Source organism: Mangifera indica, chromosome 7 (assembly GCF_011075055.1).
Source record: "Mangifera indica cultivar Alphonso chromosome 7, CATAS_Mindica_2.1, whole genome shotgun sequence".
Taxonomy (NCBI): Eukaryota; Viridiplantae; Streptophyta; class Magnoliopsida; order Sapindales; family Anacardiaceae; genus Mangifera; species Mangifera indica.
In genome coordinates, this window is record NC_058143.1 from 5,742,733 (window position 1) to 5,760,755 (window position 18,023).

The 18,023-nt window shown below is 33.5% G+C and overlaps 3 protein-coding genes across 3 annotated transcripts; 2 read left to right on the top strand and 1 right to left on the bottom strand.

Annotated features, from left to right (window-relative positions):
* Positions 1-555: 555 nt before the first annotated feature.
* Positions 556-1,869, top strand: LOC123221415 (F-box/kelch-repeat protein At3g23880-like). The gene has a single exon (XM_044644271.1). It carries the CDS (start codon positions 556-558, stop codon positions 1,867-1,869), a length of 1,314 nt encoding a protein of 437 aa, XP_044500206.1.
* Positions 1,870-3,848: 1,979 nt separating this feature from the next.
* Positions 3,849-4,199, bottom strand: LOC123221416 (protein PELPK1-like). Its single transcript, XM_044644272.1, has one exon. The coding sequence runs from the start codon at positions 4,197-4,199 to the stop codon at positions 3,849-3,851; it is 351 nt and encodes a 116-aa protein (XP_044500207.1).
* Positions 4,200-12,620: 8,421 nt separating this feature from the next.
* On the top strand, positions 12,621-13,370 carry LOC123221417 (F-box/kelch-repeat protein At3g23880-like). The gene has a single exon (XM_044644273.1). It carries the CDS (start codon positions 12,621-12,623, stop codon positions 13,368-13,370), a length of 750 nt encoding a protein of 249 aa, XP_044500208.1.
* Positions 13,371-18,023: the final 4,653 nt, after the last annotated feature.

Here is an 18,023-nt window from a genome sequence, read left to right on the forward strand (position 1 = left end):
TAACGTAAAGTGATTTTATCAGTAGCTCTTGGAAAATTTCAAATAACCCAGTAACTGATAACCTCTCAAGTTGCCACTGTTACGATTTTTGTACATGAAACTGCGATTTTCATCGTCATTTTGAATCAGCCGACCGAATTTTGTCCTCCCGAAAATTTTTCTGTTAAAAGAAATGTTCTAAATTCAAATCGAAGTAGTCCAACGAACCAAAAACGAAAATTTAGAGATAATTGGTGCTCTTTGGAACTAATTTCAAACCAACATGAAACGTATTTGAGGTAAACAGTTTAAAGGACTATTATACCTCCATGAGCAATGTGATGTAAAGGTGGTCTTTCAACTCTGAGGACAAGTTAGGGAAATGTTACGATTTCCCAGTTGGCCCAACGACTTTAATTTTCATATTAGGAAAATTATCTTAAAAGATTAGGAAAGTTGAATTAGTGTTTTATTAGGATTCATTGGGAAATTAGGGCTATATAAACCCTGGAAAATTCAATAAAGAGGCAGCTAATCAAATTTCTAGGAGTACAATTGCAGTGATACAGTGTTTCTATGGAGGGTTTTACAATTTCTAGTACAGAAAGGGCAGCGCCAGTGCCATTCTTTCCGGATGATATCATACAGCAAATCCTTCTCAGACTACCCACAAAATCTCTCTTGCGATTCAAGTCTGTTTGCAAATCTTGGCGTGACTTAATCTCAACTCACGAATTTGCCATAAAACATCTCACTGAAACATCTGAAAGGTTCCGCAGATTTGGAGTCTTCGAATCAGAAAAATTAAGGGAAGGTCGTATTTCTCTATACAGTCTTGCCGCTCAAACCTCATCGCGTGCTGAAGAAGCAGAAGAGGAAACAATTTTTCTTCCTTTATGGGGAAAAGATTGTTATCTGGCTCCTGCAGCTAATGAATACATTATCAACAGATTCATCCACACAAGGGTACTGGGGTCCTGTAATGGTATATTATTGATACGATTGGAAAATGTTGAGGAATCCAGTGGACACCCAAGGACATTCCTGCTATGGAATCCAACAATTAGGGAATTCAAGATGATTCCGCCATGCTATTTCAAAAGTTCTTTATGTTCTCTGGTTTCGGGGCTTGGTTACAATTCATCTATTGATAATTACAAAGTGGTAGTAGTATTTTCTGAAAGAAATAGTGATTTGGCTTGTGGTTATGTTTATAATCTCAAGACAAATTCATGGAAACGACTTAAAAACTTTTACTTCCCTTACAAGAACTCTAGGCAAGTTAACAATTTTGGAAATCTTTTCTTATCCGATGAAACCTGTTTAGGCTATCTACCTGAGGAAACAGGCTATTTACTCGAGGAAACAGGAACGACAATAGTGAATGGAGCTCCACATTGGGTAACATTGAGTTCAAGCAGAGGTGGGGTTAATAAAATCATTTACTTTGATTTAGAAGAGGAGAAGTTCAAGGAGTTTCTATCTCCTCCACCTTCTGCCGGCACTTTCAAGACTTATTTGAGTATTTATGAAGACTGCCTTTGTGAAACTCGACTTCGACGGAAAAAAGGTTTTATTGAATATATGTTTGAGGTTTGGATTATGAAGGAATATGGAGTGAAAGAGTCATGGATTAGATTGTTGAACTTGCCATTTGATTTGAGGTTTTCTTTAATGAGTGACATAAGGCCATTGTTTGTTTCAAAGAATGGTGATGAAGTGGTCATGGTTACAGACTGGAGTGACATGATTTCATTCAACACTAGAACAGGAGAAGTGAAGAAAGTTTCAATGCGTGTTGATAGGGGTCATGTGGTAGGTTCTTATGAGGAGAGTCTTGTTTCACCAAATCAATTCAGTATGTCATGCTCAGAAGATGGTAAATACTAATATTTCTTACTCTATAATTATTATTATTATGGGGTTTTATTGGTATGCAATAGCTAGACATGTATAGTTCTATATTTTAGAGATGCCTCAAATGTTGGCACTCACGGGTTTGATCCAAGTTATTCTGGAAATAAATTTCTTATTATTGCTTTCAACTAGAGCACTAAAAACAATCTGGGTGTTTAAGCATATCTTGTTGAGTTCTGAATTTCTTTCTGCAAGCACGGGGAAACCGGAGTTGCTGGATCTGTTTTTCAGCAGCAACTTCAGATGTCACCTGCAAAAGTAAGCCAAATTTTTACAAAGCCAAAGTTGTTAGTTAATGGATGATTCATATAGAAACACAACACAAGACCAGTATCAATACCAATTATATGATCCGACAAACTGATTCTCAAGGTGCATCATGTGATTATTATGTTGAGAAATGTTCTGTAATCTTATCTAGAGAATCATAAAACTTAATTATCATCATGATTCTTCAAACTTGTACATGTAAAGGACAGACTATGCAAACAGACATAAACTCCTCTATATAATGTCATAAGGTATTATCTCAGACAGTCAGATTAATTGCATTGATAGGTACCAGATGGTCTAAAAACTTAAGAATTGTAGGTAAAGAATGCATTTGGATGAATTTCCTTTTTAAGAGAAATTTTAAAATGGTAAACAGTTTTGATCCAATAACCAATATGAACTGCAATAAAAGTTGCTTACCCGGACTTTGAAAGGGAAGCGAAGAGTTCATACTTCTACCCCAGAGAAAACGCTCACATCCATATGTTTATACCATGACAAAAGTTAAACACCGTGATTGATATACTTTCATATCATGCCTTGTAGCTGCCAAAACACCTCCATTGTATAAAATTGAACAATAAAAAGATCCAGGTAAGGTCCTACTAAAATAGTTGGTTGAGAGGTTTGCTTCATGATACTGTGTTGCTTGAGATTTATATACCATAAGTTTCATGGCAATTTGTAAACATAGGTAGGTGATAAAATTAGTTGCATTCAGTTTTTTCTTCAAATCTGATGAAGCTAAGTGAAGTATGCAGTTGCTGGGTTTTTTTGATATATTGAAGATGTGCTTGGGTGCTTTGAAACAAAGCCAATATAAGTTTGTTTTTGTTGTTTAATATGCTGACAAACTTTCTTTTCTATTTTGAGTTGTTCTAGTTTGTATTTGGTTGGAATGTAATCAATGTAGCTTGGAGTTGTTAGAGTAGGTAAGCTTTTGGTTACTTTTGGTTTGCTTTGTAAGAAATTATATGGTTTAGCTTAATTTGAACTGCTATGTACATGTTTTAAGTAAAATAGGAAGTACATATAAATGTTTTATTGATATAATGAAAAGCAGGATGATCATCACAACTATCAGAACTTTCTTCTCTCTTCTCTGCTTTTCCTGTTTTTTCTTTCCATTTCTCTATCTTTGCATATAATCTTCCCATTCAAAAAACTTACAAAATCTTCACACCGAACATATAAAAATGCAAATTTTTTATTTCAAAACTTACTCTATACAGTAATAGAAACATATAATGAATAGCATTTTTGAATAATTGCTGAATTGTATTGCACCTAATTCCCTTTTCACTGAAGTGATCAATAATTGCTGAAGTAGTGCACAAGGGCATCAGGCTCAGCATCTTCATTGCAAGCTAATCGGATAGTGCACATAACAAAATGAGGCAGTTTTTGAATGCCAGGTTCAAAATCTGAAACTCCCGAAAAAGAATGCAATACTAAATCTGCTGTGAACTTGATGAAACTAGAAATAACAAGCAATAATACAAACAACAGAAAGCTTCAGATTTGCCAGTGACACAAAAAGAAGCCTTCCTGTACGCAAGACAACATACTGCGGGACAAGACATCACTGATACAAAAACAAGGCTTTCCCCTATGACAAGCAACTGCAACATCACACCAATGATAGGGACTAGGGAGAATATATAAATAGATTAAACAGTTTAATTTGAAGGAGGTGGAGAGAAGAATGGCAATGGAATAGAGGGAATCGTAGTTGGAATTGAAGGTATGCTTGGCAATGGTGGGAGAGTGAGCTTTGGGACAGAAGGAATGGTGGGCAAAGCCGTAGGAAGTGGTGGCAAAGTGGGGTTTGGAAAAGATGGTTGCGCGGTCGTTGGCAGTGTAGGCACCGAAGGCAAAGGCGGCAATGCGGACGGTTTAGGCAAATTTGGCAAAGTGGGTAACGGTGGCAATTGCAGTAGACGGCGAGATGCTAACCCAACATCCATGGAAGAAAATATTGTCAAAGCAACAAAGAAAGCTGAGATCAAACACTTGTTGCTCGAAGCCATTGTTAGATGTCGTGTGGGATTAATATTCTTAAATGGCTATTGCTATTGAGTTTTGAGTGGTGAAAACAACAAGTAATGTTGGGTTTTTATAGCTAGCAAATCCACAGGTTGCAGGCAGGGTGTCAATCAAGTTGATGAACTGGCCATCAATACATGTGTATGGTTGAGAAAATTTTGCATGGTTTTTTTCTGAGCTGATTGTTAGTTCACCGTCTCCTAGCTACATTACAGATTTATTTAATCAAGTCAAAATTCACACAGCCGGGTGGATTACTGTGTAAACCCTTAATTTGCTCCGTAAGTTTAGGAAGATTAACTTTTGGTATTACATCTCAAGTTTCAATGCAATAATTGAAATCATCAACTCATATCTATGCGAGTTGCGAAATTGATCACCTACCTTCCAAACCTCTTGTTCTTGGTGTTATGTGTCCTTACAGGAAAACCATTGTAGTATGACATGCTCTTGCTTTTACATTAAGTAATTGGACCGAATTGCAGGACCGGAACGTTATCAACAAATGGTAAAAGTACCTACTTATTAACCAAACAGGATAGTAGAATTTACACTGTTTATTAATTTCAAACGAATAACATCATTGTAAAATTTAATGATTATATCTCTGTAAATCAGGTTGGTTAGGATAATTCAAGTCAAACTCACAAAAAGGGCAATTCCATACACACAGAATAGCTCTATTCTCATAAACTCCAACCTGTAGAGAGTTGAGGTAGTGCTACTTCTATCACTTTTCGAACTAAAACTCAGAATTTCACCCTCTAAACAAAACAGAAAGGTAAGTCAAATTGAGATACCAGTACATATGTATTTATATGACCAAACTTTTGACTTGGAAGAACTAATTTATTAAAAAGAAATAAGAAAGATTTCTGTTTAAAATCTTTTTTCTTTTTGCAGAAAATATTACATACAAATATACAGATGGTAATAGTTTGATCAATCGTTGGACTACGGTAGTACAGTAGCTACTTACATCTTTGCACAATAAACAAAGAATAATCTGTTATGGAAAATTGTATAAATTGAAAAGTGAGGCTTTCGCCTTCTCAAGAAGAAATCAGATTCCAAAATGTTTCCTATGTTTGAGTTTACATTTTGCGTTTGAGATTTGAGTTTTGTACAAAGCTACATTGAGTAATCCAGATTGCTGAGATTCTTCTTTGAGTTTGATAACTTCTTTCATTGATTCCACTGTGGTTTCTGTGATAAATTGCAGGCCTAGAGATGTTTGAGGCATGTTTGCTTAAGACCTAATTTCTGTTGTAAAGAGAGAAAGTGTGAAAAGGAGAAGATATATTAGCCTTACACTCCTCTTTACAATATACAGAGACAGTATATGAGAAAGTATATAGATAACCAATGCGGGACAAAAGTTTAAAAGTTTAACACCCCCTCTCAAGTTAGAGCATGCACATATCAATCATATCCAACTTGTTACTCATATTATGAAATATTTTAGGACTTAAAGTTCTAATAAAAATATTAGTAATCTACTAAGAGAAAGGTGTAAAAAGAAGTGCATAGCTTATTGTTGATCACAATTTCCTGTAAAAAGGTTTGACATTCACTATTAATGAATTTTATTAAAATATTACTTATTTTTCTTTAATACTTCTTGTAATAAGGATAATTAGGTCAAAATAAGATTTTTTTCTTTTTTGTGATTACACATATATTAAGTTATAATCTCCCCAAAATAATAAAATTACCATAGAGTGGTTTTACTATATAAGGTGATCTAAGGTTAAAGAACATTTTTCCACCGAAGATTTGCCTTGTTAATTTTCAACCCATGAAGTTTGACAAAGACGTCTTTCCACCCATCACTCAGTTCTTTTAGTAAGATTTGTTATTTGGCATCGTACAGACACTTAAAAGACGAAAATACTATTTATTGACTTTGTAATTTTTACTCAAGCTGAGTAAAAGCTTCAACCGTAAAACTTTATCAAATATATTTTCAACCCAATTTATATGAATTTTAGAATTAATAACTATAAAATTAAATTAAAAATTAAAAAAGTTACTGACAACATTCGCGACTAGAGAACTAATCAAATACAAACCGAATCAAATTCGAGATGGTGAAATCGAGATAGATCATAGTCGGTATAGTGCAATTTTAGCAGAATTTTGGTAGATTGCTTTATAGCACAACAAATAAATCATCTAACAATAAATTTAATACACTATTACCTGTGTATAGATTAAAACTTTTTTTTTACTTAGGTTTTGGATGGGGTTTATTTGCAATTATATCAAACTTTATTTGTGTTCAACATTATCTAAATTTTAGGAATTTGTATGAAAGATCAACGGCTAATATTCGAGTGATTAACATCTTCTCAGCCAAGATTTTTAAACTAGAAATAATTTTTTATCTCAAAACCCAACACTATTAGCCAAAAAGTGCTCTAAAACAAACAAGTGCATAAATTTTAATTAGTATATTACCAATAATTGCTTCATTTTGTTGTAATCCAACATATTACCCCTAATTAAGTGTAATTAACATATTGAACATATAACTTCTTTAACAAATCAAAAAACAAAGCTCCAGCTTTAGTACAATCACACACACAACATAATCCACTTTAAAACTTCTCCACAAAACTTCCCTCAAATATCTTCTATCTTCATTATGCTCAACCAAGTTATGTTGTATAACAATCTTCGTTCTTGCTTAATGGAGCAACGGGGTGACTTATCATATATTTAAAAGTTGACAACTTTGAGAACATGATCATCTAGAACTCCTTCTGTGATGTCGTTAATACTAGATGGTATCCATTAGATTTTACTACAAACACCATGACGATTGTAAAAGTTGAGCCCAAAAAAGGTGTTGAGCTTGAGTGGGAGCCAGTAACTCTAAATTAAATTATTGAAAGTATTCATAAGGAGGAAAATAATATCAAGGGGGACATTACAAGGAATGAGGCAAAGGTTGTGAGGGAAGTTCATGATAGAGATACAAGTCTTGATTAAGAATGGCTCCAACTTTGAACGTATGAAACAACTTGAAGAAGTAGCTTTGGCTTATGATAGAGTTGTTTATAGGATCCATGGTCTAAGGGCATTCCTAAATTTTTTGCACCGGGGTGGTTCTAATGAGTTGAAGATAAGTTCTTAATTACTGGTTTGCAGGTTCGTGGTGGCGATTGTGGCAAGGTTATGTGTGTTAACTGTGTTGCTGGAGTTTCACGACTATTGGATTAGAGGCTAGGTAGTGCAGCGAGTTGTGATTTTGGAAGTTGATGAGTTTCCCTTGGCTGGCACCACACTAATAGATCTAGAAGAAGTTGATTCAAAATCAAAGAGGTGGGTCACAATTAGACAAGGTGCGTTGTCAACCACAATAATGCTTGGGTTTGGTGAACCTAGTGGGAAAGGAAGAGATCAAGCCAGACACAAGGGTGACATAAAGGAGGAGTAGGGACGAGGGCTGTGATGATGATAATGATATCATGAAGATGAGGACAGACTGACCATTGAAAATGGGTGGAGTTTTGAGCTTGGATGGTGAGGCAAGGAATAAAAAAATGTAAAAAAGAAAGAAAATTAAAAAAAAAAAAGAAATCTTTTTCGTTTTCGGTATATTAAATTTGGAAATGAATATGAAAATTATACTCTTTAATAAGTCAATTAGTATGAAAAAGATTACGTTTTGGGTGGAATATTATGATCTATATACTCAAGAGGTAAAAAAGTATTTTTAGATAGAATATTAAATGGGAAGGTGTTAATCATTGCCAATATTTAAATAAGGTGTATATAACTTAATTTGACGAGATGAATTTAATTTAATGTAAAGTTTAGAAAGAGATTTTGTTAGGAATGTGCAACAACCAATGAAGTCTTCTTGAAGGATTCAAAAATCTCCCATCTGGTCCAAGGACTATATTGTCATATTCTAGGAAAATCACATTGAGAGTGTTATATTTAATTCAATAATTATATTTAAGCCATTTAGTATTATGTAATTAAAAAAGTTGGGTTAGTCTTCTATTATTATTCTACAATCAGGATTCAATAGGAATTTGAAATTCATGTTATGGGGTTATATAAAACTTGCAAAATTAATGAGGGCAGCTAATAAAATACAAAAAAAAAAAAAAAGGACACCATTCTCTTCTTTCTTAGTCTTCTTGGAAGTAAATATTTTGTACTCTTCTTTTTTCAGGATGAGTTCTCTTCCATGACTGCAAGAGAAGCTGATGGTTCTTCAGTGGATATGGGCTCTCAGCGTGCGAATACATACGGTGAAACTTCTTGTCAAACATTTCCAATAAGAAGTGCTTCATTTTGATGGTATAGAGCTTGTAGGGGGGCAATTCAACGCGTCACTGAAGCTGTGTGATCATCTCTACCTTTCACATGGATGGTTTGAACAAACTTCAATCTCAATGTTTGTCAAGATTATATTAACCTATAAGTGTAGAGATTGAAACTCTTATTATACAAAACTAATTGGTTTATATTTAGATTCAATCCACCACACGTATATGTCATTCACTTTACTCACTTTTATTGTATATGAGACTTTTTTTTTTTGTCTCCAACACATTTTCTTAAGTGCAATTACCATAAACTGTTAGGTTAGCCATTTAGCTGAGTCCATTTTGGATGAGTGCATTGTTACTTGTATATAGTAATACTTTAGGGCCTTAGGCTCCCCTTCTAGCTCGAACTTTGATACTATATCAGAAATATAGTGAGTTTATAAGTGTGGAGATTAAAACTCATATTACACAAAATCAATTGACTTATGTTAATGTTCAATCCACCATAATTATATATAACAGTCTAAAGTATTCTTGGATACAAATGACAATGAACCCATCCAAAAACGGACTCAACCAAACGGTGAGTCTAACAGCTTATGGTGATTGTACTTGAAGGAGGGTATTGGAGACTAAATTCTCATATATAATAAATATAATATAAGTGAACGGTATATAAGTGTGAGAGATTGGATTTTAACGTAGGCTGGTACGTGCTGTCGTTGACACCCAAATTAAATCCTAAATCCCTGCAACAAAAATGTAGTAAAGGAAAGTAGGGGTCGTTCCCTCGAAGAGCTTTGATTAGTATGTCGTCACAAATAATTCGAAACAACTAAATAAAAAGGGGGGTTTTGAAGTGAATGCAAATTATAATGAAAAACACTAAGTAAAAATTCAGTAAAATAATCTAAAAGGAATAAATCGATTTAACAAATCTTGGTCTTCGGTCACATCCACCATTGGAACTACGATTGATCATCGAAACCAAAAATATCAAATTAATCATTCAAAAATTCGTTGTGGTATTAAATTTACCTGTCATTCCTTACGATTAGTTAACCAAAAACATGTATTCCAATTAACCCTTATTGATTAACAATTCGGATACGATCTCGAATTTAATTAAACAATAGCATTACGAATTAGAAAGACCGACGAAGCAAGACAACACAAACGTACGACGTTGCATTTAATCTAGTTGATTATTTCCCTAGGATTATCGCTTCTGACGCAGCAAACGATAAACCTAGTTGCCACTTCAATTAGATGGATTGAACAATTACGGATTCAACACCTAAACTAGCTGTAGATTATATTAATTGATAAACTAATCGCGCGCCTTAGAAATCAACCAACACAATCATAAACAAATAATTCAGAAAGATAATCAATACTCGAATAATTAAAATATGCATTAAAGAACAAAAATAAATCTCACAATCATTGTAGTTCCATGGTTTCAGATCCCTTCAACCAAGAGAAATTATTCAGCCACTGTAAACCATATTTTGCTCTCTAATTCTCTAAGTACAATGGTTGATAATTCTCAAATAAAAATAAGAGTATATATATTCTCTTCCTACTTAAAATCTGGAAATTTTAAAGTAAATCTTAATCTCTTAATCCAATCAAGCAAAGTGGTACATATCTTCCCAAAAAGAAAGGAAAAGATATGTATCTTTAATGTATATCCTTCCTCCAAAAATATCCTTCCTTATCTAGCTCAATTAATCCTCTTTTCCAGCTGGTGATTATCCTCTTCCTAGGAAGCAAATCTTTATATTTTATGGACTCTTGCAGCTGATCTGGGCGTTCAGATCTGTTTTCCGGATTCTGCTCTCATCTTGCACGTGCCCACGCCTAGTCTGCATTACGAAAATTCCAGATTAATAGATCTGCTCCAGTTTTTCATCTTTTTGGCCTTATTTATTCCAAAATTGCTCAAAGCTTCCTAAAAGCAAAAAGATAAGTAATTCTATTAGATTGAATCAAATTTCCACACAACACAAGGGAATTATAAATCAAAATAGTAACAATTAATGGCCTTATCATAGGCCAATTAGTTTTGTGTAGAGTTTCGATCTTTACATTTATAAACCCAATATATTTTCTACTTTATAGGCTTTTCTTCATGAGATCACCATGGCCAAACCTCTCAATTCAGAGAACTTCAAGTTGCAACATAAATTTTCACCAGCAAGAACATATTGAGGAAGGGAGGTTCTTTAACTCGGTAGATTTTGGCTTCAACAGATTACTTTCTCATTGATTGAAGATCAATATTTATACAGGTGATGGTTACAACAATATAACCGATCCTATCACATGTTTAAATATATAACAAGACTTTGAATTAAAATCACAATTTGAATCTTACTACTTGACGGTAAAATAAAATATTTAAATACAAATAAAAATAATAAAAGTAATTATAATTATATAAAGGTGTAACTATATACAATTGTAAAGATTTCAACTTTGTTGATATTGACTTTCAACATTTTTATAATTTATCTTTATCAAATTCTATTAAAATAATATTTCTCCAAAACATTCATTCGGGTCATGCGGATACTTTCGTGTGAAACCTAAAACTATCCAATTTAATTTTGAATTGTATTGGTTGACCCGAAATAAAATTTGTGTTAGAAAAACTTAACTATACATAATTTTTTTTGTGTCATGTCATGTCGGGTTAACAAGTCGTGTTGAAAATCGTCAACTCTAATAACAAATCGTGTTATTTCTTGAAATTTGATAAAATGTGTTATTTCATAAGAAATCATATCATTACATGTTTTATTTTGACATGAGTTCATTTGTTATATAGTTTGGGTTAATTTAAGTCAAGTCAGGTCAATACGAAAACATTTCAGTTTAGTTTATTGAGAAATTTTGATATGATTTTAGTTGGGTCGGTTAGATTTGAAATCTGAATTGACCTGATACGAACACGATCTGGTGATACGAAGAACCAGGTCTACAACTTTATATACTATAATAAAAACCGTTAAACTCAATTACAATGTTAACAAAAACAGTAAAACTATGTATACAATTTTATATATAAACGATCAAATATCATCATGTGATTGAATATTAGTTTACTTTTAATTTGTAACGATCCAATTATATAATAATATGTTACTGTTAATATATAAAATTGGGCACAAAAATTATACATATAGCATTCCTCTAACAGAAAATGCAACTTATAAATAGAAAACGCTTGGTCAACTTGGTCAACATCTCAAATGTCGTCAATTGGTCAACTTCTACACGGCATCTCCCCTTAAGCCAAAGTCCATCACCTTCTGGGGCTCTTCTTCAACATCTTCACAAGATCGCAAATTAAACGCTGCTCATCCAAATGCGACAACAACGTCACGAATAAAATAATCTGCAGCTAGATCATCAATAATACACCATTGCATAAAAGACTTCAACACGTTTATTACTCCTCCACAAAACTACTCATGATCAAAATTTAACCGCAGCTCTACATCAGCAGAATTTCCCATCCCAAATACTACTACGACATTGCAACTACAATGATACTCTGCAGTTATATCATTAATAATACACCACTGCGTAACGGACTTCAACACACTACTGCATAACAAACTCTAATATAGAAGACTTAATGCTTCTCTATCTCAGATGAATTGTCCCTGAAAGTTTCAAGACTACAGAGATTCAGAACCATAAACCTCGAGGACAAGGTTGTGCTATAAAGAAAGGGAACTGTTAGGCATGTACAAGAACAAAGGAAGTCTTTTTCAAGGATTTGACAACTTCCCATTTGGTCAAGTACTATAATTGTTAGATTAGGAATGTAATACTGGTGTAGTTATATTAATTTAAGTCACTAATTATAGTTAAATAATTTACTATAACGTAATTAGGAAAGTTGGGTTAGTCTTTTCTTATTATAGTACCATTATGACTCCTTAGGAAATTGGGATCCTTTCAGAATTAAATAAAGAAAATAATTATACTAATCCCATACAGAGTAGATTAAATTAGGAAATCCTAATCGTAGTTGATTATGATTAGTCAGAATTATATACGGGAGAGAATATGAAGGTCTTTACAATTTCCAGTAGACAAAAGATGGAAGCGCCAATGCCATTCTTTCCGCATGATATTATAGAGGAAATCCTTCTCAAACTACTCAGAAAATCTCTCTTGCGATTCAAGTGTGTTTGCAAATCTTGGCGTGACTTCATCTCGACTCATAAGTTTGTCATAAATCATCTCACTGAAACATCTGAAAAGTTTCGTAGAGTTGGAGTCATAGAAAACACATCTCACTGTATTTTCCTATGCAGTCCTGCCGCTCAAGGTGCATCGCGTGCTGGAGAAGCAAAACAAGAAACAATTTTTCTTCCTTCAACGGGAGAAGACTGTTATCTCATTCCAGCAGCCAACAAATTCGATCTTACCAGGATATGGCCTTATTGTACCAACAGAATCATCGACGCCATGATATCGGGGTCCTGTAATGGTATGTTACTAATACAATTGGAAAATGCTGAGAGATCCAAAAGGATCTCCTGGACATTCCTACTATGGAATCCAACAATTAGGGAATTCAAGATGATTCCAGGATGGCATTTTATAAGTTCTTTTAGGTCTCTGGTTTCGGGGCTTTGTTACAATTCATCTGCTGATAATTACAATGTGGTATTGGTTTTTTCTGAAAGAAAGAGTGATTCGGTGTGTGGTTATATTTATAATCTCAAGACAAATTCATGGAAACAACTTGAAAATCTTAACGATGCAACCTTTTTAGACTATTTTCCTGATGAAACAGGAAAAACACTGGTGAATGGAGCCCCACCTTGGGCAATGTTGAGCTGAAACAGTGGTGGGGTTAATAAAATAACTTATTTTGATTTAGTAGAGGAGAAGGTCAGGGAGTTTCTGTCTGCTCCTCCTTCTACCGGCACTATCATGACTTCATTGAGTATTTATGAAGGATGCCTTTGTGAAAATTGACTTCGAAAGGAAGAAAATTATATCGAATGCACATTAGAGATTTGGATGATGAAGGAATATGGGGAGAAATAATCATGGATTAAGTTGATGAATTTGTCAGTGGCTCCAACCTATGTAGCACGGAAATGGGGAAACGGGAAAACTTAGAAATGGAAACGTATTTTTTTAAAAATATGGGAAACGGAAACGAGAGAAAACTTATAAATATAAAAAATACAAGGGTTTTTTTTTATAAATACCAAATTTTTTATAACAAAAATACATAAACTTGTATAGTATAAAAATAAATGATAAAAAAAGAATGAAGAGAAAGAATACTATAAAATAGAATTATAGAACCTCTTACAAATTGTTCTTGAGCAAACACATATAGATATTTAAGAAAAAAACAATAATACACACCAATCTATATAACATGTCAAAAGGAGATGAGTAACACATCAAAAAGTATAGAGAAGATGAATTCAATATGAGATTTAAAGACATTTCAGATTTGAAAATACAAAAAATGTGTGTTTAATCCATTTCACGAATTTTCTTTTAAAATAAATGTGTTTCAAAATTTTTCAAAAATTTTGAAACAATCCGAACATTTCTGAAACATGGAAACGCACCCCATTGTGAGTTTCCATGCTACTTTGGCTCCAACGTTATGGGATGTCAGTGACATGACGCCTTTGGTTGCCTCAAAGAATGTTGATGAAGTGGTTATTGTTACATGTTGTAATAACATGATTTCATTTAACCCTAGAACAGGAGAAGTGAAGGATACTTTGTTCTATCAGGAAAAAATGAAGGAAGTTTTGTTGTTTGGTATTGCGGGTGATCTGGTAGCTTCTTGCAAGGAGAGTCTTGTTTCACCAAATCTATTTAGTATGGTATGCTAAGAAGATGGTACATACTAATATTTCTTACTGTATTATTATGTTGTTGCTTGTTTCTATGGGAAAGAAAAAATATATTTGAGGGTTTTATTGGTATGCCATAGCTAGACATCTAGAGTTTTAAATTTTCGAGATGCCTCAAATGTTGGAACTCATGTGTTTGATCCAAGTTATTCTGAAAATAAATTTCTTATTATTACTTACAACTAATTCTCAAGGCTCTTTATGTGATTATAATGTTTATTCTCAAATGCTTGAATTTTATTAGTAATTCTGCTCTACATATAAACAAAGTTGATTACTTGACATACAAGATTAAGCCATTTATGTACTCAAGCTATAACAGATGTTTTCAAAACTAAGATATTTAGCTGTGTCAACATAAAGTGTCATTTTGTGTTGAATGTCAACTTGGTAAAACATTACAAGCATTATGTTCACCTTATATTTTTAGGATTACTTGGATATCCCTTTTAGAGACAAAATTTGAAGTGAAAGATAGGTTTTTGCAATTTCACAAACAATTCAGAGTGATCAAGAAGGTGAGTATAGAAGTTTCTTGTCATATTTACAAGATCAGAGAATAAGCTTTGGACACTCTGCCCACATATACACCAACATAATGGTAAAGTTAAGAGAAAGCATACGCATATTGTTTTAAGAAGCCTAGTTTTTCTTTCTCAAGTTGGTATGCCATTCACCTATTGATGGACAACTTTTAAAACAACCACCATTCTTATTAACAGAATATCATTATCACTTTTAGGCCACATCTCACGATATCATAAACAACTTGATTTCCTCTTTCTCTTGTATTGGCACTACTTATGTGAAGGGGGAGTTTTCGAGTCTTTGTGTTTGGTCCTTCAACCATTACTTAGGGTATACCCCTTGTACTTTGAATTTTTTCATATATATATATATATATATATATATATATATAACTAACTTTTTCCAAAAAAAATAATAATGAAAGTTACATTGTTCAATCTGTTAAACTAAAAATGTAGTTGAGTCTCCTTGAAGCCCATTTCTACTGATGTTCGAAAGCCCAACTAGAAGTGAGCAAAAGCTGTTGAGGTGTAGCAGTCCAAATGTAAAGTTGTAGCCCATATTAACTTTTAACAAATGATGTGCGTTTTGGTTTAAATTCTTTAAACCAAAAGTGCATTGTATGGGCAGAGAATGAAGCTTCTTCTGGACACTTGGTTTCTTCTTTTTTCTACTTCTTCTCACTTTAAAGTGTCTTTGTTCTAATAAAGATCAAACGGTGTTCCAAAGTTTAGGTCTCGTTAGTTAAAGCAGTTATGTTTCAATGGTACTGATTTAAATAGGCAGCCCGACAGTTGATTTGTTGTATAAATTCTGTGTAAATACCTAAATTGAATAAATGAAAAAGTGTGGAGGAATATTCAATAATTGCTCTATTTTTTTTCTTGTTTGGTTTGATTTCTACTAATTCTTGAAATCTTTCTTGGTATCAAAGCTACTGACTAGCGTCGATATGGCTTATGATTCTAGTATTCTTGGCTTAGACAATTCTTAGACACTAGAACAAAGATCGATTGGGATAGATTTTGGAAAAGTAGCTTCAATTAATCTCAACTCCTTTCCTGTTTCAAGTCTGTAAGCCATCAACCCAAAGTTGTGTGAGAGTAATTATCGCTACTAAAGAGCACAAGCCTTATCTATAACAGGTGCCCACGGTCTTCATGAACATCTCATAGGTTTAGTTTCCTGCCCTCCTTCATTCGTCAATGTAAAATCTGAGAATGCTTTGCATGAGGAAAAACAACCTAATCTTGAGTATTTTGTTTAGAAAAGATTTGATGAGTTGTTAATGAGCTGGCTTCTAGCATCTATCAGAAGAAATGTTCAATAATGTGGCATGTTGCTTGACTGCTAATGATGTTTGGAATTCTTTAGAATACTATTTTGTCTCTGAGTCAAAAATCAGGATTGTAAGCCTGAAAAATGCCTTACAAAATTTTAAGAAAGGGAATCTGAGTGTTCAGGAGTATATAAAGAGGCTTAAAGAAATGTATGATACCCTAGTTACTTGTGGTCAACAAATTACTGAAGAATAGTTGATTAATTATGTGATAGATGGCCTTGGTCCTGAATTTGAGCCAATAATAGTCATTATTATGACAAATATATGCTCTTCTAATGGAAAATTAGGTCATATTGATGTGAAACTTAGTCTACAGAAGTATAAGCAGAAACTTACTAAGATCCAACACATGGTTTTGACTATGATGGAAGCATTGTGAATTTGGTCAGTAAAGGAGTAGCTAATGAACATGCAAATGTATTTTACCCTAATGTTCACTTAGGACAAAATAGTAGCATTGAGAGAATAAGTCAAAAGATTGTTAGACCTGAAGCTAGGGAGATAAATAGTTTTTCTCAAGGTAGAGGCAGAGGCAAATATACTAATAAACCCAAGGTTATTTGCCAACTCTATGGTAAAGCAGGATACATGGCTTTGCAGTGTTACCATAGGTTTGATATCACCTATCTTGGCGAACATCAAAACCAAGAGTTAAATAGTCATGGTTCAGTTAGTACAACCTATGTATGTGCTCAAACCTTAACCTCAAATCCCTATGCTCAATATAATTCCTATGCGCATCATACACTACCTTATATGCCTGCTCATGCTACTTGTACATCTCCAACTTCTTTCCATCCTCAATATAATCCACTTCACACAAGTGTGTCGAATCAGCAACACTCAAGTACTCAACCATCTTTAGCTCCTTTCCCAATTGCTGCTCAGTTGGTACAAATAAACTTTGTAAACACTGGTATAACTAATGATTCTAAATCCTATCTGAGTATTGGGAATACACCACAACCTCAGTTTGCCTGCCCTAATACCATTGAATACTTGAGTTGGTATATGGACTCAAGGGCTTTAGATCATGTTGTTTTTAAGGTTGATCAACTAGCTATCAAAGAGGACCATGTGAGGGGACAACAACTCCAAGTGGGCAGTGGAGAGTACCTGAAAATATCCCATATAGGTTATACTTCTTTACCAACTTCCTTATCAAATAAATATCTTTAGCTTAGAAACATTTTATATGTCCCAAAAATTACAAAAAATCTCCTTAGTATATCTAAATTCACTAAGGATAACAATGTTATTGTTAAGTTCATGAGCAATTGTTGTTTTGTCAAGGACAAGGACTCTAAGGCTATGTTGCTCCAAGGAACACTTAGGAATGGACTGTACCAGCTTCAATTGCCCTCAAACAGGTCTTTAACCTACTGTTCTACAAGTTTTAGCCCTCAATGTCAAATTCTAGGCAACAAAACCACAAAAAATGTAGAGGATTATGGTTGTAAGAATAATAGTTTTACAGTAAATAAAATTGATGTTGAAATTTGGCATAAATGGCTTGGTCACCCTTGTGAGAAGACTATGAAAAATGTTTTCAATTCTTTAAATTTGCATGCTGATTTTCAGAATTTTAATTTTTGTAAGGATTGTCATTTTGGTAAACATCATCAAGGACATTTCTCTATTTCTCATTCTAAGCCACCAAACCATTAGAGTTAGTGCATAGTGATGTGTGGGGTCTAGCTCCTATGCTGTCTAGGGAAGGTTTTAGATATTATCTCC

Excerpts from the sequence above, each read along its gene's own strand:
- LOC123221415 (XM_044644271.1), top strand. The coding sequence starts at position 556 with ATGGAGGGTTTTACAATTTCTAGTACAGAAAGGGCAGCGCCAGTGCCA.
- LOC123221416 (XM_044644272.1), bottom strand. The coding sequence starts at position 4,199 with ATGGCTTCGAGCAACAAGTGTTTGATCTCAGCTTTCTTTGTTGCTTTG.
- LOC123221417 (XM_044644273.1), top strand. The coding sequence starts at position 12,621 with ATGGAAGCGCCAATGCCATTCTTTCCGCATGATATTATAGAGGAAATC.